A 24,348-nucleotide genomic window follows, 5' to 3' on the forward strand; every position below is an offset into this window, starting at 1 on the left:
CGACTATGAAATTTTTTTAAACAGTTTCTGTCTTTCAACAAACATATATGCACTTGGCACTTATATATATATATATATATATATATATATATAAATCAAAAATTAAACAATTTGTGGACACAACACTCCAAAAAAGAGGGGCAAACCGCGGACACGTGTTTCTGGCTATTGGCCTCATCAGCGCGGTGCAGCCAAGTGTAAAGATGGGCAACACTCGTTTGCCGAAAGCAGGAAACAACACATACGCACGGAGTCAACAACAGAAGCCAACCGCACATTTGTGGTTCCAGTTAGAAGACCTAGAATTCCCAGGCTACATCTAACATGACCACGTAGGCAGCTATAGCTAACTGCGTGATATCCGGGTCCAGGATATAAATACAAATAGAGATTTTATCGAGTGTGCATGATACAAATCAAAAATGAAACAATTCGTGGACACAACACTCCAAAAAAGGGGGGCAAACCGCGGACACGTATTTCTGGCTATAGGCCTCATCAGCGCGGTGCAGCCAAGTGTAAAGATGGGCAACACTTGTTTGCCGAAAGCAGGAAACATCACAACAACAACAACAACAAGTGCTAGAAACACGTGTCCGCGGTTTGTCCCCCTTTTTTGGAGTGTTGTGTCCACGAATTGTTTCATTTTTCTATTTGTATCATGCACACACTCGATAAAATCTCTATTTATATATATATATATATATATATATATATATATATATATATATATATATATATATATATATATATATATATATCGAAATTGATGTTATGTCCTGTTTGAAGTACGTGTTGGAAGAGAGAAGACGTGGTGACTTTTCCCTTCACTGCTAGTTTGTGTTCATCTTTGCGAATGTTGATTCGTCTGTTGGTCTGGCCGTCACAATCATGGCATGGTACTTCATACACTCCTTGTGACTCCAGTGGTATCTGATCCTTGGGATTACGAAGCATGGACCTTATTGTCCATTCTGGTACGGACTAGATAGTACGCCACTAGATAGTGGCGATCCCATCACTAGTCCATCTGTTCGTTTATAAATTTTTCCTTCAGATTTCAAATAATTTTGATAGAATATTGTAATTAGACTGTGTTACATCTGGTTCATGTAGGTTTTGTCTATGTTTTGGTGTTATAGTTTATCAGATATGATGTTTATACTTTCGTTGACTGGTATGTTGGAGTACATGTTTTTTATGTCGAATGAGAATAATTTAGTGTTCGGGCTGACCTTTGTCATTGAGAATACAAAGAATAGTACCTGATGTAATTCAAATACAGGCAAGTTCACTTAAAGTACCTGAAGTACCTGTATTGAGGCGTTCGGACCGTATAAAAGGACACACAACAGGATGACATGTTTAGATATAGTAGGGTCTAGAGGATGACAGCACGACCAGCTGTCGAAAGCGCTCGCAGATAATTAAATAGAAGTTATAGAGCTTCGAATCCTTTTTGTAACTCACATTATTAGTAAAATACTGAAAATATAATACTGCAGTTATGTGGTTCCACTTATGTCTCGCTTGCGTTAACGCAGTTATTTTTATTAAGTACTGGGCAAGCGCAGTGAGCCAAGAATGATAGCCTTCTGCATCTGTGCGGCTAAGATTTCTGCCTTAGTGCGGCAATCCGGTATGATTTTAAGATTCGAGAGCAGAGATGGCATCATTTCCTGAAGGACTCCAATAATCAGAACAACCATCTTGATAGAATGATCTGGATAGAGTCTGCGGAGTTCGAAGAGAGAATCTCGATATTTTGACCGTTTTTCCTCCTCTTTTCTGACGATATTTGTCTCGCCAGGAGCTGAAAACTCCACGACAAATTTCGTTTTGCTCTGGTGGTCGAGAAGGACTACATCAGGCTCATTAGCTTGTGTGAGCCAGAGGGTGAAAAACGAATAATTTCAATAAATTCGACACTTCTCGTTCCCCACAACGGATTCAATATCCCCCGGAGCGTAGGTCAACACTGGTGTCTCGTCAATACCGCAAGAGTGCCGTAGATGGTAATATAGCATTTTCAGGGCCGCGTTATGTCGATGGATATAGGCCGAGACCGCATATGCTGGACATGCTGATAGCAAGTGCATTAGGGTCTCGGGCGCCTCTCGGCAGGCCCTGCACCTCGTGTCAAGAACCTCTATTCCCATCACGCGACTGCGGTGGACTAAGGTGTTGAAGACACCATCCTGGCAAGCCTTGATGAACCCCTCAGTTTTCGACTTCACCCCATTCGATCTGAGTAAAGCGAACGTCAGGCGCTTTGATAAACCAAGGTCTCCAATGTTATTGAAGAAGACCCTATGCATTGGCTTATCCTTGTGTTTCCGCAGGAGTATGGTGATCTCTGCGGCTTTTATGTGAGCTTTTTGCTGAAAGGTTTCCAACTCGGTGACAGAGTTGTGGTCACCTCGTTCAGTGTCAAAAACTATACCGAGTTCATGAGCTGCTCAGGCAGCTGCCCTGAAGAGAAATGCTCCATTACTTGCTCTCTCATGGTCACGGACAATGCAGAGAAAGGGATCCAAACTCCTGACGACTCAACAGGCTATACCCAGTATCATTCTGTCATGTAGACACTCCAAACTCAAAAGTCATCCAGGATTATTATTATTATTACTATCCATCGACAGCCACTTGCAGAGAACGTTCTATCAGGAAGTTGGAGAGTGCTAATCAAATTTGTACCTTCTCATGTGTTTCTTTTATTTTAGTGGATTTTCATAACGATTCATGTCAATATCTGTTTATAATAGAAATCTGTAAGCAGAGCATGCAAAACAATAACATTTAATACAATAGTAGTTAGTTTCTAGAGAAAAATCGATAGAATGTGGTCTTTCTACAACTTCCTACCTTATCCCATCGAATTTTCCATTTCAGGAATTTTGCGTAGGTCACAGTTGGATATACATATGAGAGACGAGCCTGGAGATGAACTGAATTTGAGTCATTCCCATGTCCTCGAAGTGTATCCCCATGAACCTAGAGGAGGGGACGATTCATTAGGTATCATGGATTCAAGATATATGGCTGATGAAAGATTTGCTGCAGCAGATGGTAGGTATGACGCCAGTCGAACAGAAACATTGAGCAGATAGTTCTTATTCAGCTGTTTTTCTCAATGTTATTCACAATTCTGAAAGATGAATCTGATGGAGAGAGAGTCAGAGATCAGTTAAAACTATTTTAATTCAACTCGACCTTTCGGTTTATTATTAAACCATAATCATGGGTGCTGAATTAGTATATTAACACTTTCAAAATACAAATCATGAAATTATAAAACAACAATAAAAATCATTTGGCGCTCCGGGGCGACTTTATTGATTCCAGTGGCGCATTTGCTTTTTCAGCTGCAGGGAAACCCGGAAAAACCTGCAGCACCGTGTCATCTGAAGATCTTGATCTGTCAATGTCCTCTTTGTCATAAAACAAAATGTAGGGTGTCTCCAGAGGCTCCAATAAATTCAATACATCGCCAGAACACTTCGTGACACGATTATCGTCAAACTTAAACCAGTCCGTTTCGTCTTTGACCGAAGCGTTAATAACGACCAAATTCATCGACAGAACCACAGTGAGCAATGACTGCATGACTATTATAATAGTGGTCTGCTAGATTGAAGTGTTCATCTATTTAGAACCTTCGTAAGAGTATGTTGATCTAAAATTTCAACAACGAATAAGAGAGAGTCGAAAGTTTAAAATTTAGATTTTGAGTATTACCGGAATCTGTGTAATTTTTAATGGAAGTTGCCTTTTTTCGTTTTGACTATTGTCACAAAATAATATCTTTTACATTTGACACTTTGGAAATTTTTTCTCTTGATTTTATACATCAATTGTTTAACTGACTATATACCGCTGAATTGTTATGGTTAATTATAAAAATGTCTCTGACTTTCAATTATAGATAAGCCCAGAACTTATTATATCTACCCTTCAATAATTTTGGCATTTGTGATTCTCACGGTTAAATATGAAAACGTCTCTGACTTCTTATTATAAATAGAACTTCGATTATCTAAACTTCGAAAATCTTGGCATTTTTGGTTCATATTGGAAATTATAAAAGTGTCTCTGATTTCTCATTATAGATGAGCCCAGAACTCAGATAATATCTACTTTTTGATTATCTTGACATTTGTGGTTCTCATCGTTCATTATAAAATCGTCTCTGAATCATTATTATAGATAGACCCAGAACTCAGATTGTGTCTTCTTTTTAATAATCTTACCATTTGTGGTTCTTATCGTAAGTTATGAAAACGTCTCTCATTATAGATAATCCTGAAACTTAGATTATGCCTTCCCTTCAATTATCTTGCCTTTTGTGATTCTCATCGTGAATTATAAAAACGTCTCTGACTTCTTATTATAGATGGGCCTAGAACTCAGATTATGTCTTCCCGTCAATAATCTTGCCATTTGTGGTTCTCATCGTGAATTATAAAAACGTCTCTGACTTCTTATTATAGATAAGCCTAGAACTCAAATTATTAGGTGGATATATTCTGAAGTTCTGGGCTTATCTATATTTAGAACTCAGAGACGTTTTTATAACCAATAATGAAAATCACAAATACCAAATTCAGCAGTCCCTAGTTAGCAAGACAATTGGTGTGTGAAAATAAGAGAAAAAATATACAATGTGTATAATAAATTACTTTCCGACAATAGTCAAAATAAACTGAAGTAACTTCTTCAAAAATTTCGCAGGTTTCGGTATTTTTCAGAATCTAAATTCTGAACTTCTAACTTATTCTTTTGATTGTAAAAGTTTCAGATCTACATTATTATTGTTGATATATCTTTTTAGCACCCATAATCATGGTTCAATGATGAATCAAAACGTTTAATTCTTCAAAATATGAAACTGAAAAACATGACAATATCGTAAGTTTGGAAAGTTCTCAATAATCTCACAAATTGAAATGAAATAAAAATTCATTCAACTTTCAAGAAATCTTCGATGTTGATGATTAGGTAATCCAAATTTAATCTCTATTAAAATATATAAACATGCACGTGTTCAAAGATGGACGTACTACGAATATATTTTTTGCAGAACTATTTCGAATTTTCAAACAAATTTTATATTTCTCTTTATGAGTCAATGATCCTTTTCTATTTCCTAGTTTTCGACTCTGTTTACTGAAATTATTTTCAGTAAATTCCCAACTATTTTGTAACACTTCACATAAAGTCAGTGGGCATACTTGTGGGCATATTCCCCTGGCTAATATCACGAAGTCGTTGGATTATATCCGACAGTGAAGATTATATATTCAGTAAAGAATCCTGCACTGACACCTATCGAATATAATCCAACGCCCCCCGTAGTATTAGCCAGGGAAGTAGTTGTTTTCTGATAGGGGTCAGTCTATCAACCTACAGTGTAGGGAGTTGACACTGGCCTGTACAAATTGTTGCTTTAGATGATTTCATTTTGTAACAGGAAAAAGAATCATGATATTTCGATTTTGAGCAATCAAGTATCTGTTTTATATCTCCTGTGGTTAGTTTCGTTTGAACTAGATAAATCAATTTTCTTAACAATATGTTTTGGATCTGGACTTTCATGATGAACACTATTTTTTTACAGAATACAACTACAGTGGTCCAGATGATCTGGGCCCTTATCCAGTACACGTAATGAATGAGCTTTCTAGTGCAGGTCAAGGTAAGTTTCCCAAAAAAAAATATGAATAGTTTTTTCATGCTCACTGGAACCATTCAACCAACCATGAGAATTGTGTCCTATCCTAATACATTTTCACCAGAGATATCGACTAAAATTGGGAAACCTTTTTTCTCGAAGACCTCGACGCAAACTATTTTTTCAGTCATCCCTAGAAACATACCTGTATCTGTATTTGTAGAGTAGGGAGGGTGAGTGTAGGCCCACAGCACCTAGGCCACATGTGACCCATTGTACACCCTCCCGAGGAGTTGTCCTCCTAGGTCATCGTCCATCCTGTCCTTTCCAGGAAGGTGGACAGGTCACTGAAAGACATCTATTTTATATCGGCAGGGGTGGGCGGCCAAGACTTGCCGAACACACATTCTCTCATCGGTCTGCAAGATGACTATGTTATCTGCATATGCATTTGTGTAGAATCCATTATTGGTGAGGTGATTAATCAGGGTACCTAGAACTATGTTCCATTGAATGGGTAATGATACTCTTCCCTGTGAACATCCCCTCATGACCAGTCCTTTCACTGTGATGTCTTCTGAATTGATACTTATTGCTCTACTAGAGAGCATCTTGAGTATCTATTCTTCTACTACCAGAGGTACGTTCCTGGAGTATAGTTGCTGGTTAATTGTTGGAAAGGTTGTTTCATCAAACACTTCCTCAATATCTATAGATATACCCAGGGTGGATTCTTTGTTGTACAATGATCTTTCGATTCTGCCAACCACATGGTGAAGGACCGAATCACTAGACCTTCCCGGAGTATATGCATGCTGATTTGGATGAAGTGGGTTGTAAACTAGTACTTCATCTCTTATGTATCGCTCACATAGCCTTCCCATAGTTTTTGAAAAGAACGATGTGAAACTAATTGGTCGAAATGCTTTTGGAAGGATGTAGCCTATCCTACTTGGTTTGGGTATAAATACCACTCTGAATATTCCAACCAGGTGTACCATAAGAATATCCAATCCCCATTTATGAACATACCTATTTTTGAGTATTCACGGCTACGAAAAAACTATGAATTTGTTGCATTTGTTCATTTTTGTCCTATGTTCTGATCTTTATTTCTTTCACAGGTTCACCTTCAAGGACACCACCAAGAGGACCCCAAAGAACACCACATGCTGCATCTCCAGGACGGGCCGCGGGATCTCATATGGTAACATCGACACCGACAATGAGTAAGAATTCTTTTGTGTTTATGCATTGTATCTATGTCCTATTTTCTTATTTATTCTGACGAAGGCATTTCCTAAAGACAAAATTTGAATTACAACCCAGTTCCACAATCTTCACTATCATTTTTTGTTTTTCCACCAGTTCAAAGGCATACATTCAGTTCTCAACAGTGAATTTGTTTGCAGCAACTTTTCTCTTCGATTCGATAACGAGATCAGAGTTTGTACTGATACTTGTCATGGGACGAATTTCCTACCAACTGACGTTATTCTATCCCAAGGAAAGTCTTCCTTGCATCCAAATGAGACATTCAGGATGTTTCTATTCACAAGCTGAACAATCATTTCATATTCCCCAATATCTTGTGTTTTAGAAGTACATTTGTACTTGTATATCACGTCGATAGCAAGCTTGTAGCCTTCCATCCTCCTCAAGAACTAATAAAGATTGATTCCTACTTGGATCTTCCATTTTGAAATAAGTCAGCGATCAATATAAAACCTTATGTATGAGCTATGATTCATTTGTCTTGATATTGGTTTGTATTCATAATGCGCTAACATATGGATTCCACCCAATAACTCAACCGGATTTGGAATCCCATACTAAAAGATGCTGAAGTAGCAACAGAGCAATGCAATGTTACTTCATAACCAGGTAATAACACTTCGGTCAATAGCAACGCATCAACAAGATGGGCGGACTATCTGAACCAACATAAATACCTACGATCTAGAAATCACCAGTCATCGGGAGTTATGGGGTTTTCCATAAACCAAATCGGTAATTAAATTTTGACACCTTTGTTTAACAAATCCAACCCACTAATGAAAACTCAAAATAGATTGGACTATAATGACTCTAATAGAGCCCTAGACAGAAGAACTTGGATAGTTATTCGTTCACAAAATAAACTTATTGAAATTCTGACCTTTGACCCATTTCACTCCCCCCACCCCTCAAAGTGAACATAACTCTAAACGTCTAACGGTATTGATTGAAATTTTTTTTTCAGGGCCCAATCAATCTTCTTGTGTCTGTTCGCCAAGATCACCAGCAGGTAAAGACCATATATTGATAATATAATTCTATAAACATTGAAATGGATTTTCAATATTCAGTTTCATTCGGCCAGAACCAGGTACTTTAGAAGCATTTATAATGATTATTTCTGTGAGAAAACTTGTACAGAGTGGGCTGAATTGGACATATGCAACATTGCATATTTCAATAGAGCTTAAAATTACCTTTTCAAAAATGTAGCATACTTGATGTGTTGCTACACAGAGCTTTCAGAATTGTTCATGTAGACTTTGAAGTGTAGGATTTGGACAACGCGGCGATTAAACAGAAAGAAATTGTTTAATAGTAGTTATCAACTGTTGAGAAATCTTTCCACAGCAGTAATAAAAACGCATGGTTTCAATAAAATTGATAACAATTTATACTATATTTACTACTAATGAATAAAGAAAAACAAACAATGAAATATATTTTTCTTCAGAGACGATATTCGAAATGTCTCCCAGCTTCTCCTATATACAGGCGATACCTTTTCCGAACGTTTTTTGCCGAATTTAATAGTTCAATAGGAGTGGGAGAAGCAAAATTTTACATCACCGCCGCTTCCAATTCATATCTTGAATTTGTAGACAACTTAAAAATAGGATCTTTCAACCTTCCCCAGAGGTAAAAGTCCATAGGCGTTGAGTCCGATGACCTGACTGGACAAAGGTTGGGTCCTTAGTTGGATAACATATTATCGAAATTTGCGACCAAAACATTGGTGACAATTGCAGTGTTGTGAGGCGAAGCTTCGTCTAGTTGAAAATATATTTTTCTGAGCTACATTAGTGGTTCAATATTTTGCCTTGGAATTTCTAAATACCTCTGAGATGTGGGAGTGCCATTATAAATCGACTGGCCGATAATTCTATCCCTTAAAACACCTGACCACACACCTAATCCAAATCTTCGTTGACTTCTCTGATAATGAGGATTTTGTTGTGGACAAGTATAAGAATTGTAGCGGTTGAAAAAGCCGGCACTGCCCACATAAGCTTCGTCTGTCCAAAACACTAGGTTACAACTTTACAAGAACCACTGGCGAAAAGCCATGCCGCGTCTTAAATCTCCTGGTCTTAGTTACTCTTCTGGTCTTGTATGGCTTGAATTTGTGTTTTTTCGAATGCTCCTATAACGTTAGTTCTTGGTAGGCCTGTTGATATTTGCAAATTTCGCAATGACGTTGTGGGATTATTTTCAACAGCTCGTGAAACGACTATTTCTTCCAACTCTTTATTTTGAGTTCAATTGAAATATTCGGGAATATACAGGGTATCCCATTTGAAAAAATAAGTTTTTTACACCATTGAATTCTACGTTGAGTGCTTTGAGAATGTTCTCATAGAAACAAGAAATGTTTGTCAGGAAAAAAGCAATTTTTCGAAAATGCACATTTTTGAAAAACATGCTGTAACTCAAAAACGATGCTAGATATCGATATGCGATTATCAGCATTGAGTCTGTCAAGAAATTTGACCTTCAGACACAACCATTGATTCTCACCTATCCAGTTTGAAAACAGCAGTTTTCCTTCAAAAATTGTTCAATTTAGCCCACTACGTACAAATAACTAGTATTTTTGCAATAGCTGTCAGTATCAGCCTGGGAATACATTGTTATCTTCAGAAATTTTCAAAGAAAAAGCTAGGTCGTATGCTTTCCATTATCAACTTCATCGAGTTAAGTCAATAACGACTCACAAAAAACAGGTCCGACCTCATTTTTTCTGTAATACAGCTCGGAAATATAAATGCCTTCTATAAAACTTCGAGTGGAGCTGGTAAGACTCCGTCTTCTATATACACCGCTAGCTGGAAGACACCTTGTCCGGAAAACAGACATTTTGCCTGAATAAGACATTGGCATTCCGGTTCCCTGGTTTCTCGAAACACGTCTTCTGAACAATTTTTCGATATAATTATCGGTCCATTTTCAGGTCGTCGAGCTCACGACCCATCGATCATGGATTCTTCGCATATGGCAAGAAATATGCTGGGTGCTAGCAACGGTGAGTGTAATATTTTTTTCAAATATCCGTCACACTTCCATTTCCTCAACCAATACACTCTCAAGAAAACTATTCTGAACTATAATTTTTCATAAGGATCTTTCAACTGAAAATTACTGAAACTTTAGATCATATTTTTATTCAAACATAAATAATATTACATTGCTAACCCTCTATTGTACCCACTTTGAGCATAGCAACGCGCTTCTCTGCGGTAATGCCACATCAACCTCTCGCAACGCTAATAAAGATTTTTCAATGAACGTGAATTCAAAAAATTTGCCAGAGCATTTGAATGCAGTATATAATTCGGCCCGTTTCAACAATCAAATTCGATTAACGTATTCAAAAAACACTTCAATGTGAGGTTTCCCCTGACAGTTTACAAAACCGCGATAGATGTTTCGTTATACAACAGCATCCTCAGGAATCACAATACAGGATTGTGTATACACAATACAGTAATCTTTGTATCGTCTTCGAAAGCAACTATATTGAATAATAAAATCAAATTTCATAAAAAAAATATTTCATCAGCTTGTTAGTTCAATTTATAATGCACACCAAATGTAATGTATGAATTCAGTATGATAATTTTTTTTTTAATAAATTCTTGATGATATCGAAAAATACTCCCCCACTCCACCCTGCTCAATGTAATCGCCACCCACCCCACTTTCAAAATGAAATAGGGTGTCATACATCGTACAAGGGGTACTATATATATTTCGGGAATAGCAAATAAAAACAAATATTTTTCAATGAAAACGGCTTTATTGCTTTTCGAAATATTCTCCTTGATGATCAATACACTTTTGAATTCGTTCAAACCATTTGTCAAAGCAGTTTTTCCTTCCTTCTTGGGACACCTCCAAAACATGGTTTCTGAACGCTTCAACTGCTTCTACGGCTCTCCTAAATCGTTGACCACGCAGTTTACCTTTGATATTCTGGGACAATAAGGAGTCATTGGGTACCAAATTAGAACTGTACGGAGGATGAGCCATCAATTCGACTGCTAAAAAATTCACCTTTTGAGAGAGCGCGCATTTTCATGATGTAGAATGATTCGTCTTCGGCGGATAGTTTTAAGAATTTCTCCGAAGACTTCCGGCAAACAAATGCTCGTGTACCACTCAGAATTGACCGTTCTACGTTGCTTAAGCGGAACAGTAGCTACATGACCCATTTGGCCAAAGAAACAGTCGACCATTTGCTTCGCTATGCTTCTTCCGCGAACAACTTTTGTTGGATTTACCTCATTTCGGAATATTCAAATGGTCGATTGCTGTTTTGTTTCCGTCTGATACACATATATTCATGATTCGTTACCAATGGTTGAACTTTTTAATAATTTCCTTATACCATTCGACGCGAGCTTTTTTGAAGAACAAATTTTTGTCGACAATGGCAATAGACTGAAAGTAATCGACAACTAGAATGGTTTCTGGAGTGATACGTTCAATTTCTACTTCAAGTATGTTTGGTCTATTGACGTATCTTTTACATTTCAGGTATTTCCATAGAAAGTAGTCGAGCGGTTTCATATCGGGATAACGGGCTGGCCACTATTTTGCATCTCGTCTACCAATCCATCTGTTGGGATAAACTTCATTCAGATACGCTTAAAACTGTAGTCGAGCATCATCTTGCTGATACCAGATATTCCTATTCATATGATTCGGATTGTCATTATCTGAAACAGTCTTTTTGATGTTGGAACTGAATAAACTATTCAAAACTTCAAGTTACGCCTTGCAAACCAAGTTACGTCACGATGTTTCGATTATTAGTATCCACAATCGTCTTCGGGTGATAACTGGACTTATGTCTCCGAGATCTGACTATTTAGAGGTCATTCGAGTGCTTTCACCTATCCCTTCTTTTCTCTTTACGCTTCATTGGTTTTAGCAGGAGACAGTTTGGCGGGAGTTGGTCGTTTTCCGTGGAATCTACCAGTTCTCTCATTGATCAGATCGAGGCAGAAGAATTCAGATGGAAAATCAGAGAACAGCTAGATTGAGAACCAGTTCCAACATCCAACATCAACAATGAAGAACAAAGAGCCCTGACTAGGCTACCTAGAGATAACACCATCAAGATCTTACCTGCAGATAAGGGATACTGTTGTGATGGATACTGATCTCTACGAACAAAAAATCGAAGAGGTGCTACTTCCTTCCGGTTGATGCTACTGCATCAATCGAAAGGAAGTTGTACCAGACTTTGAAAAAACACCAAGTCTATTTTTCGGAAAAAGAGAAATCATCGCTAACACCGCACCACAGTAAGCCCCCTCACTTGTATGGACTACCCAAAATCTACAAAAAAGAAGTTCTGCTCAGACCGATCATTAGCTCCAGAGATTCAGCCACCTGTCCAAATTTTTACTACCAATGATTAAACCACTGCAAGGTAAAACATCATCTTTTGTGAACAATTCAAGGCATTTTGTTGAACTACTAGGGGAAATCGAAGTTCCTGTCGGTGTAGCACTTCAAATCATACAGAAGAAGCTATCCGAATATGGGGACCTGAAAGATAGAACAAGTTTACCGATACAAGTAATCATGGAATCACTAGGATGCTGTGTACGAAACTGCTACTCCCAACTGATGGACGAATTCTTTACGCAAGATGAGGAGGGACTGCCAATGGGATCGCCTTCACCAGGCATAGCCAATATATCTATGAAGTGGTTTCAAACTGTGGCTATTGAAGAAGCCCACAAGAAGCCCCGAGTCTGGTTGAGATACGTAGTATCTCACCATGGGAATGTAGAAGTAGACACTTTCCTGAAGCACATCAACAACGCAAGTATTTTCATCACTTTCCTGAAGCACATCAACAACGTAAGTCCTTTCATCACTTTCACAATGGAGAAAGAAGTCCACAACAAATTGCCTTTCTCAGACGTATTGGTGTAGAGGACCGACACTGAATGGGAAACATCTGTATATCGAGAACCCACTCCTACAGGACAGTATCTGAACTAGAAATCCAACCATCATCAATCGAATAAGAGAGAAATCATCAAGACTCTACTAGACCGTGATTTGGGGCTCTGTAATATGAAGGAAGGTCTCAAAAAGGAATTAGGCATCATCAAAAATGACCTTCAACGGAATGGTTACTCCAGAGTGATGGAAGAACAGGCTTTAGTTAGAAGACAGCAAGAGCTCCACAAGGAAGATAAGCCTCCACAATCAGTACTTGTACTTCCCTACATCAGAGGATTATCGGAAAGGATAAGAAGGATTAGGTTCAAATATAACATCAGGACCTGTTTCAGATCTAGGAACACTATTCGTAGCAGCCTCACGAAAACCAGGCCACCAAACGCTGACTGCGATTCAAAGAATTGCATTTACCGGATACCCTGCGAGTGTGGGGAATCATACATCGGTGAAACTAAGAGACCATTAAAAGTTCGCATTGCTGAGTACAAGAAACACACACAATGAGGAGAAATCAGTTAATCCAGAATGGCAGAGCATGTTTGGACTCATCAACATAATATCAAGCGGGCTCAAGCTGAAATCATCCACAAGGAGGAATACTGGTTTAGGAAAAAATTCAAAGAAGCCGCGTATATGTTGTCCAACAACGCATTTAGCTAAGCTAGCGTAGAGATACGTAACATATGGAAACCTCTAATCAAGCTGAAAATGACCAACACCCGCCAAACGGCCATCTCCCGCTGAAACCAATGAAGCGGAAAGAGGGAAAAGGGAATGGGTGAAAGCACTCAATTGATCTATAAATAGTCAGATCTCGGAGGAATAAGTCCTGTTATCACCCAAAGACGATTGTGGATACTAACAATCGAAACGTCGTGACGTAACTTGGTTTGGGATCTTTTAATTCCTAGTTTCATTTCTTATAATTAATATTTTTTTATTTTTCAATTTTCAGCTTGTATTGACGCTTCAATTTTTATTAATATTTTTTTGGTTGTTGCTTGTATGTTATTTCTTTGTTGCGGCGTTGGAAGCTCTCGGCTCCTACCGAGCAACGTCTAAGTTGGTAGCAAACTGCCAAAAACGATTCTCCTCGATAGGTAGACTTAACAGATTGTCTCTGGTCTGGATTCCTATACATTCTGGCCTGGAAGACAATTAAGCGGCTTCATCGGACCAGAACCTGTCATTGGCATCGCTTTGGGCTTTGCCAAACAAATACTGAACACCTGGATGGCAAGAGGATTTATGGACTTCTGGCAGAATCTTTCAGGATTGGCTCACTCCAAGGCGTTTATTCAACCTTCGAAGCTTGTTACAGTTGTTGGACTAGAGTAGGGATGAACTACGATGTCTAACATGCCTTCTTACAGGTCACTGTCATTTGAATCATCATATGCAGAGACTTGGACTGTCGGAAGACAGTGTGTGTCGCCTCTGTCTGGAAAATGATGGAACAGCAGAGCATACATTTTGTGCCTGCCCCGCTGGGGACCGAATCAGGTTCTTAGAGTTCGGCAGATTCGTACTCTTACCATCTGACCTGAAAGACCACTCACCATACAAATTAATCGGCTTCGTTAAGAACCTGGGTTCATTTGGCCGAATGTGAATAGGTGTGAGCCACAATAAACCCTTGTGGGTTGCGGTGGAGGGTCGAACAGATCCACTCACTTCAGACCTACATATTTCTTTGTAATTTCAGTTTTTTGTTAAAAAAATTTTTATTTTTCGGTTAATCTTTTTAATTTCTTTCAGGGATTTCAAATCAATGTATATTATATTAGACAATGGAAGTCCGAACTGATGAAATACAGTACAATTAATATCCATCAAGATATAGAGCTACAAAAACACAAGACATCAAAATGAGCAACACTTCGAAACGACCTGAAAATTATTGCGAATCTCACGTTTTTCCGAGTTCTAGTTTTGATATCATATCCTAGCATTTTTGACACTTCTTTCCTTTGATGTTCAGTCGAATAAGACGTTTAACAAAAAAAAAATGCAAAACAAAATTGAAGGTTGATTGGATACACAGTAAATTTAATGGTATCGTGATTTCATTCAACCTTTCTGACACGGATTATTTAACAATACCCTTGAAAATGAGGCATCACCTGACTGACCTTTTTCTTTTGAAAATTGAAGAGATTGCTGTCACGTTGTGTGGCCTAAAGAAGGGGTTAATTTCTTCACGCCACAAAGTGTTTTTCTTACAAATGGCTAATGACAAAAAAATTAATGTACCTGTCTCTTACATATGGTTCGAACCGTGTATCTAAGTGGTTATTTCATTTCAGTTTATGAATACAGTGGGCCAGACGATAATGGACCTAATCCTATGCAAGCCTTACGAGACCTCTCAGGACTGGATAACTCTTTCGGTATCATACCCCAACAATATATGGACAGACACATGATAGGGGCAGATTATGATACCCAGCATTCATTTCGTAAGTTTCACGGTTAATATACTCTTGAATATTGAAAGAAAATCATTTTTTTGTGTAGAATAATCAGTTTTTTATTGAACTTTTTTGAGTATTTTCACCTTCCACAATATGAAATGGAGAGAACTTTATACAGGTGTAAAAAGGGCAAAAATTTTAAGTTTACTCCGATAAGTTACTGCGTGAAATCAAACTATTTTCACCAAGAAAAATAATCTATTTATCAGTAACTTGTCGCATTTAACAATTTCGCCTATCAAAAAAATAGCCAGGAAATAATGTAATACTCATCTCAACTTTTCGAAGGCCAAAATCTGCCTCCGTCTTCAGAAATGGACAAAAAACTCGATGATTATTTATGTCTCAATTTCTTCAACAGCTGTCAAAGGAGTTTTGGAATGTGAATTATGTCAATGTTGTTAATGGACTACTGAAACATGGTGCTCTCCGATGTCAGTCTGTTGCTATTTCGCCACTATCCAAATTATTCTTCAAGACGGGTAGCCAAGTACGATCTATTTCTAAGGAGTTGTTCGGAATACAATTCTCTCCAGATATGGGAATTTACGCTGATTCTGATGGGAAAAAATACCAAAGTGGTCCAAACAAAACTGACTGGTATCTCAATCTCCACAAAAGAAATAATCAGGAAATGAATGTCTGGTAAAAACATAACAATCTGCACTGACAGTAGACAAGCCCTATTAGCCTTGAACAGACAACGTATTACCTCAAGGCTTGTACTAGAGTGCCGCCAAGATTTAGCCAAAGCCTCGGTAGATAATAACATTATCCTGAGGTGGATTAAAGAGCACGACAATAGTAAAGCTAATCGTATTGCCGACTCATTAGCCCAAGAAGCGGCTGGACTAAGAATTGTAGGACCTACGGCCTGGTGACTTCGACAATTGTGGAACTAGACACAGCATCCTTTATATCCTGTCAATTTGTCAACTCTTTATGTAATCTCAATGTTCATTCTCACGCACTTCCAATGGTCTCGAAGTTTCACAAATATAACTTTTACCACAAGGAGAAGGTATCTCATAAATGCAGTTTTTTGTTTTTTCCTCAGTGTTGTTGGGTGTTGTATGTGTGAGCTTATATCTCAGTGTATTTTTTATTTTGGAAGAAGTTCCAATATCATACCCATTTCCAGTTCGTCTTATCTTTTCAGATGGCCCTGGAATGTAAGATATAACATTATTTGAGAAAAGTGTCGGTGGATGTTGAGTCGGTAATTGTTGAGTTGCATGTTGTTGAAATTGTGAAACTGATTCCAAGGTCGTTTGGTTTTTAATTGACTCTTTATTTTCTATTGCGTTTATCGTTGTATTACTCAATGCAATGGTCGGTCGGTAACCGGTCGGTTCGACGTGGGTGCTTTATTAACTCATTCGAATCGACCGCCGTGTTAGTCGGTGGTTCAAGCCCTAGGATGAACGATAGATTTTCATATGCTATCGTCCAACCCGTGTTAGAAATCACACGTTAAAAGGTAAGACCTCGTTAGTCCTTAGCTCACATAAGTTTCGACTCCTGAGACTTTTTTCAAACAGAATCAAAAATTATTTCAAACATTGAAAACGACGTTGAAAACTACAGATCTCTCTAGAAAGTTCTTTTGTGATATTATTCGAGTACATTTCTCATTTGTGTAATTTCGTATTTTTCACAAAATGTATACGAATAACCTAAAAATTATGAAAATTTCCATATTTTTTTTCAATTTTTCGATATTCATCACGAATACGTTTCAAGTATTGTGAAAACTTTGCGAACTAAAATCTAATGTATTTCTCGAATAATTTACAAAAATACTCCAAAAATCACCTTACAGATTTGTGATATTTATCTCAAATGTGTTTCAAATATCGTGGAATCGTGGTATAATTGTTTTGTATTTTAATTGAACTCTTCAGTGAATACATGACTGGATTTTTTCCTACTTCAAAACTGACTAAATACAATACAATCTTCAATCCCCCATTTTCCCCCCTGATGATGAAAATTTCTGAATCCTTTTCTTGATGCTTATTTACGCTATACAAAGAACCTACCTGCATATTTCAATATTCTAGCTTGAGTAGCTTCAGCTATACGTCAATATAAGAGTGTCAGTTAATAAAAATCAATAGGTACCCACTTATACAATATTGAATAGCATCAGCAAAAAAAACTGAAAGGATTAAAATGAAATGTATTGCTAATCCTACTCCTACTGATATTATAAATGCGTAAAGTTTGTGAGGATGGATGAATGTAATGTATATATTTAGGTTTTTTACTTTTTCACGCCTCAACAGCTCAACGGATTCGAATGTAAGTTGGTATATAGATATATCATGACCTGGAATAACACATAGAGTAGGTTCCCACGGTAAGGCGAGTAGAACAGTGGGAAATACCGAGTATTGTATAAGTGGGTACCTACATTAAGACTGGTCATGAGGGGATGTCCACAGGCAGAAGTCTCATCACTTCTTTTCTGGAACATAGTTCTGGATACCCTGATTAATCACCGCAACAATAATGAATTCTACACAATTGCATATATAGATGACATAGTTATCTTGCAGACCGGCGAATTTCTGAACACACTGTGCGATAGAGCGCAGGATGGGCTCAAATTAATAGAAACACTTACTGTAGATCAATCCCAAGAAGACTGAGATGATCTGTTTCACCAGGAAAAGAAGTTTATTGGGCTTAAAACCTCCAAAAATCTTTGAAAGCAAACTAAACTTTTCTAAAGAGGTGAAATACCTTGGTACTATCTTCGACAGGAAGCTAACATGGAACTCTCACCTACAGAGTAGAGCAAAAAGAGCATATGTGTCTTATGAGCAATGTCGGAAGACAGTGGGACGCGCATGGGGTCTTTCACCCCGTGAGGTCACCTGGATCTACACTGCAATAATAAGACCTATGTTAACGTACGGAGCCACTGTATGGGGACCGAAAGTTCTACAAGCAACGGCCATCCAAAAATTATATCAAATAGAGCGACTGGCTTATTTAAACATCACAGGAGCCATGAGAACAACACCAACCGCGGAACCAGCCAAGTGTTACACCCATGCTCAATCCCTAAAGAGATGAGATGGTGGAATCAAAGGATCCAATCTTGCCAAGATCACCCTGGCGATGACCAGGAAAAATCTACGCTCACTAAAAGGATTTCTGACTGGTCACTTTCAACAAAGGAAACACCTCCATAATATGGGGCTAGTGGACACACCGCTATGCAGGATGTGTGAACATGAATATGAGAGTGTCAGGCATGTCCTATGCGAGTGCCCGGAGATATCGTCAATAAGAGAGTGTGTGTTTGGCGAGTCTTGGCCTACACCTGCCGATATAAAAAAGATGTCTCCAAGTGACCTGTCCACCTTCCTGGAAAGAACACGATGGACGATGACCTAGGAGGACAACTCTTCGGAAAGATGTACAATGGGTCACATGTGGCCTAAGTGCTGTGGGGTTACACTCACCCTCCCTACTCTACAGATACAGATACTCTTCAAAGGTCGAATTACGTTACCTGTAAAGAAATTTCGCTAAACTAACTCAACCGTCAACGACGTCTGCCCTCACGCGTCTGCCGCGATCTTGACGATGACGCTTCATTGCTCAGACTGCCCCTCTACCCTCGCGCATGGTTCCCCGTCGTCTTACAGTAGACGCGACGCGTGATGGCTTGCTGCGTTGCGTCAAGTCAATTTTATTGTGATAACTTTCGAACGATTCGTCCAAATTACTTAGTGTTAAAGACAAAGTTGAACTATATTGAAGACTTAAAACGACAATCTTATCAATTTTTATAAGAATTCAACAGATATTCTAAAATGTGCATCGTAAACAAGGTATCAATTTCAATTGTATTCATGGCTCAGTATTTTGCATTTAGTGGCTACCACATAAGAGGTAGATATATGCAACCGCAGACTTTTATTTAGAAGTATTTAATATAAATAATTCAACGTTACATTATTTTCATGTGGCTCCAACGGTATAGGCAGCACATGCCAAGAAAGCTCTCAGGAAGCAAGAATTTTTCCGACTTACTTGAAACTTTCAGTTGTGAAAGAGCCACAAACATACATACATCCATTCTCACAAACACTCACATTTGTATGAGTATAGATAAGGTGTTCATTGTTCATTGTTAATTATTTCAGTTTATTCTATTCGTTTGAAAATGTCCTCGTAGGACGTAGGACGAAACTGCAGTACCGCTAGTTACAAATACAAGTAGTATAAAAGCATAGAAAGTTTAAATTTCATAATCGGATTTCATTTTCAGAAATGGCTGGTTCCGGAAGAGGTCATCAATCGACAGGGGCACCTGTGGACGAAATATCCCACGCATTGGAGGCTGAAAGTAGAGTAACGGTCTACGACCCGGAAGACAACAACTGGACCATGGCTCCAAGAACGAGCAATCTGGAAACCAGGCGTGAGGTTCTGTTCAGCACTTTCTCTCGTGAGATTGACGAAATCGAAGAAGAAGAAAATGAAATCGCTCATGAAGTAATCAATGATTTCCACGAGAGAAGACGTATGGAAGCAACTCAGTTATCGGAGGAATAATTTAAACTGTTGTTTTCCGAATCATTACGATAATAAAATTATTTGGCTGTGCATTTGAGATATTTTTCATTTCATCAAGCCTAGTGAGTTAAGTCACCCTGCAATCATTTGCAGAGGAGGGTGCTGCAGCAGCTTCATCGGACCAGAACCTGGTCATCGCTTCAGGTTTTGCCAAACAACCCCTGGATGGCAAGAAGATTCGAGGACATCTGGAAAAATCTTTTAGGATTGGCTTGAAATCAAACAGTTGGTGGAATACAGTAGGGATGGACTACGATGTCTAACAGGCCTTTTCACAGATCACTGTCATCTGAATCATCATATGCACAGATTCGTATAGATCACTGACCATATAAACTAGTCGGCTCCGTTGAGAAGCTGAGTTTATTTGGTCGACTTTGAATAGGTGAGAGATACAATAAACCCCTGGGGGTTGCCGTGAAGGATCGAATAGACCCATCCACTTTTGACCTAACCTAACCAACGTAACCTAATACCTATACTGATTTCGGAAGCTTGTACCACAGCTCTCCCTCACACTGTTGATGACATAATCAGATGGAGGGATCGTGGTGTGTGTACGCTGTTGGTGTTCTTGCACAACCGTACTCTTAACACCATAAATTTTTGGTTATGCTGCACTATTTAGGCTCATAAGTAGCAGCAATTTGAGTAATTGAGGGAGGGTGAGTTTAGACTCACAGCACTCAGGCTACATGTGACCCATTGTACATCTTCCCGAGGAGTTGTCCTCCTAGGTCATCGTCAATCCTGTTCTTTCCAGGAGCAGGCCAAGACTTGCCGAATACACACTCTTTTTGGCAACCTTGAGGTATCTCACGGTGGCCTCCGCGAAGGTTTTGGAAGGTGCAGCGATATTACTGTCGTTGCGCGGCTTTTTCAACTTTCTTGGGGTTCCCTCCGTGGAGGTACTCAAGTGAGGGATCTTTCCTGTAGGGGAAGCCGGTTCCTTGCCTGTATTCAAGGCGAAGCTCTTGGCGTCTGTCGCAGGAAGTGCCCTTGCTGTTGGAGGTGATCTGCTATGTCGAGCCCCATTCCAAACTGTAGATTGGGGTGGATATTTCTGTTCATCCTCAGCCACCGCCTTAGATTGAGGTGGGCACTTCTGTCCAGCCTCGAGATTAGTTTTTGTTTTGTTTTTATTGTTTCTGTTTTTGTGGTGTTTCGTTCGTGTGTGTTTCGACGAATAGCAAGGAAAGAGTTGGTTACCTCTGGCAGAGCTCCGCATTACTAGAGGTAGGCTGATTATAATGAGGTTTCACCCCCAGTTCCCCAAGGGGATCGTTCGTGACACAATTTTCGCATGTCATCATTGCATGCTCCATACAAATTGGACTCTCACATCGTATACATACATAGAATGTCTTTCTGTCCTTGTTTCTTGGACAGACAGAACATCTGCTGCTTGTCCGCCGTCGCTTCGGTCCAGGTTCATGACGTTCAAACTCTTGGTTCTCCCGTAGTCCTCGGCGTAGACAGGGGTTTTTCCTACGTTGATTCCGAAATTCAGATATCAGTTGCATACCCAGTTCTTTCAAAAAATGTCGTCTCTTCAAATTGTGTTTCTGCGTATTTGCTTCGAATATAATTTGAGCATTTACTTCAGCGGAATTCATGAACGAAAAAAAAATGTCAAAGGCCAACGGCGGCTGTTTCTCGAAACACTATAATTAGCAGATAACTCATCCAATGTGTCTACACCGCCCTTGGTGGAATTATAAAAGTGGATGATTTCAGGTAATTTTTCGTCACCAGATTCATCAATTATAGCATCATCATGATGTAATGTAGAGAAGAGGATGACATTTCTTGACTTTTTTGGCACATATGACACAGCTGTGATATTTTCCCTGAATGCAAATACAGAACTGCGAGGTTCTCTGGTTCTTATATTCAGAAGAACGGATGGTATTTGTCGTTTGTTCTTTCTAACAGTTCCAACTGATGTAAGCTTATGCCTTTCGAGCAGATTCATCATGAGAGGGTAGCTGGTAAACCAGTTATCGAAAGTAATATTTCGTTTAGTTCCAGACACTGGTTCAATCAAACGTTCGACTATATCTTCCGGACTATTGCTTTGCCTGTAAGGCCCATCTGGCTCTGTGCCAACGTAAACCTCCATGTTCGAACAATAATAAGTTTTTGCATCCACAAGTGCAAAAACTTTCAAACCATATTTTGCAGGTTTCTTAGGCATATACTGAAGGAATGACACTCGTCCCCTGAATGGATCCAACTTCTCATCAACTGTTAGATATTCACTGAGTGAATAGTGTATTTTGCAGTTATCAACAAATTTTTCAAAAATTCCTCTGATGGGTGCCAGTTTTTCAATTTCTTTTCGCTGTTCTCTATTATGTATATTGTCAAATCGCAAAGACTGCAACAGGATATAGAATCTTTGAAGTGACATTGTCGTTCGAAACAACTCAATACCACTTCCATCAGTATTCCAGAGATCTGACATGTTTTGTCGGTGTGCTTTATATAACCCTGTCAAATAAAGCACCCCATAACTGCTTTTATTTCCATTTTATCGGTCTCTTTCACCAAATACTGATGGCTCGTATTATATTTAGTTGCTTTATTTCCTAACTTGACGTTCGTATATCGAACTATGTCATCAAGCATATCTTCAGTAAAAAATAAAAGCCAACAGTCGATAGCGGTCTTTTTTCGTCGTGCAATTCCTTTCACGCCAGGTAAATGAATGACGATGTTTTCAGATCTAGTTCTAACGTTTCTCCTGTTCGGAAACTTTGCCCATTTCGACTTGTTTTTATCCAAAAAATACCTGTTACCATCTCTATTTGAATCTGCACCATTTCGTGAATCATCTGTAGATGACTTCCTTTCTCTTTCTCCATATTCCGTATCCGAATCAGAAATAGCATTTTCCAATTGTTCTGCATGTACTGTTCCTTCTTCAGCATATTCTGTTTCTTCTATTGGGTGTTCTTCACCTCTTTCAGCGATTCCGACTTCTTCTTGCATTCCATCCTCACCTTCAGAATTACTGCCAATGAATAAATCATCATCATCATCAGAACTGGAGCCAAACTCTTCCCATAAATGTTTGAGTCGTTTTTGTTCCTCTTCGTAAGACATTTTACAATAATTGATACTTCTGAAAAACTATTTACGAAAATTACCAATTATACTGTGCACACAACTATGGAATTTACCTCAAAGACCGATGACACAAATAGTTACATCAAAAGTGTCCGGGGGTATAACATACCCGAACTGCACTTGAAGAAGTCTCACGTATAACTGAGAATTCGGGGAGAGCTGGAAATGTGTCATCCCTGGAAGAATATGTTTCAACTACAGCTACTGAGCACTAGAGGTCTGTAGTTTGGTTAGTTTTTGCTGAGGAGCTGTGATTTGTGGTTCTGGGGTATGACATACCCCTGAACACTAATGGAGGGTTGAATGAATGGTAACAAATTGCACTTACATGAAACACTGTCATCCTCACTGGTATACATCGATGTTTCGCCTTAAGACACTTGCCTCAAGGCTCTTCAGTACCAAATTGAATAGCATCATAGAAAATACACACACTTCATTCATAAATTACGATTTTTTAATTCACGGAATGAGCTTGATCTGCTTATGTCATCGATGACATCGTAATGACATTCTTTCACCTCTTTGATTTAATCCCAGCCAAGAGGAATCTTATTTGAATCGGAGGGGTTATATTTTTAGGAGTGATTAAATTTTGGGAAAGAAAGTTTTTGGCTTTCTACTACTCCATCTTGATACAAAAATAATGTTCGTACATTGTTGCAGATTTTTTGTCCAAACAGACGTGTTCACGCAGTATTATGTCAAAATTTCTACCAGTTTGGCCTGTATATACTGCAGAGCATTCACCACACTATTCGATATACACATGATTTTTTCATTCTATTCCGTTTGGGTTTTGCAAATACAAGGTTCTACCTAAATTATTATTACTTGTGAAAGCTGTTGATATATTGTATTTAGATAAATGATTTTGAATATTTTCTGAAAGTTGACCTGAGTAATTGATGCTACTGTACTTGACTATATTGTGTTCTTGGTTAGTTTGAGTGTTTTGTGACTTTTACCTGGTATTATCTTTGCTATTAGGGAAATTGGTACCTTATTGTTCAGTGCAATTTACTTAATAATTTTTATTTCATCTTGGAAATTCTTTTCCGGTAAAGGGATTGCGAGAGCTCTGTGTATCATTGACCTAAACGCGGATAACTCATGTGAGAGCGGACTGAAAGAGTTAAAGGAAATTGTACAGTCTGTGAACGTGTTTTTCCGGTGGATATTGAATTGAAAACCATTATTAACTCTTGAAATATT

General features: G+C 38.5%; 1 protein-coding gene across 2 annotated transcripts in view; it reads left to right on the forward strand.

Annotated features, from left to right (window-relative positions):
* Positions 1-20,033, forward strand: part of LOC111503392 (uncharacterized) — a 32,263-nt gene extending 12,230 nt beyond the window's left edge. The window contains exons 6-12 of one of the 2 annotated variants that reach the window (XM_074173316.1): positions 2,893-3,069; positions 5,618-5,695; positions 6,796-6,900; positions 7,914-7,958; positions 9,900-9,971; positions 15,238-15,390; positions 19,694-20,033. In XM_074173316.1, coding sequence (XP_074029417.1) covers positions 2,893-3,069; positions 5,618-5,695; positions 6,796-6,900; positions 7,914-7,958; positions 9,900-9,971; positions 15,238-15,390; positions 19,694-19,980 — 917 coding nt within the window. In that variant the 3' untranslated portion in view covers positions 19,981-20,033. Of the gene's footprint in view, positions 1-2,892; positions 3,070-5,617; positions 5,696-6,795; positions 6,901-7,913; positions 7,959-9,899; positions 9,972-11,485; positions 11,719-15,237; positions 15,391-19,693 lie in introns of those variants that run through there. The other variant, XM_074173317.1, reaches the window with a different exon arrangement.
* Positions 20,034-24,348: the final 4,315 nt, after the last annotated feature.

This window comes from Leptinotarsa decemlineata, unplaced genomic scaffold (assembly GCF_025532065.1).
Source record: "Leptinotarsa decemlineata unplaced genomic scaffold, Ldec_3_MD MMD2_P_RNA_scaffold_12, whole genome shotgun sequence".
Classification (NCBI taxonomy): Eukaryota; Metazoa; Arthropoda; class Insecta; order Coleoptera; family Chrysomelidae; genus Leptinotarsa; species Leptinotarsa decemlineata.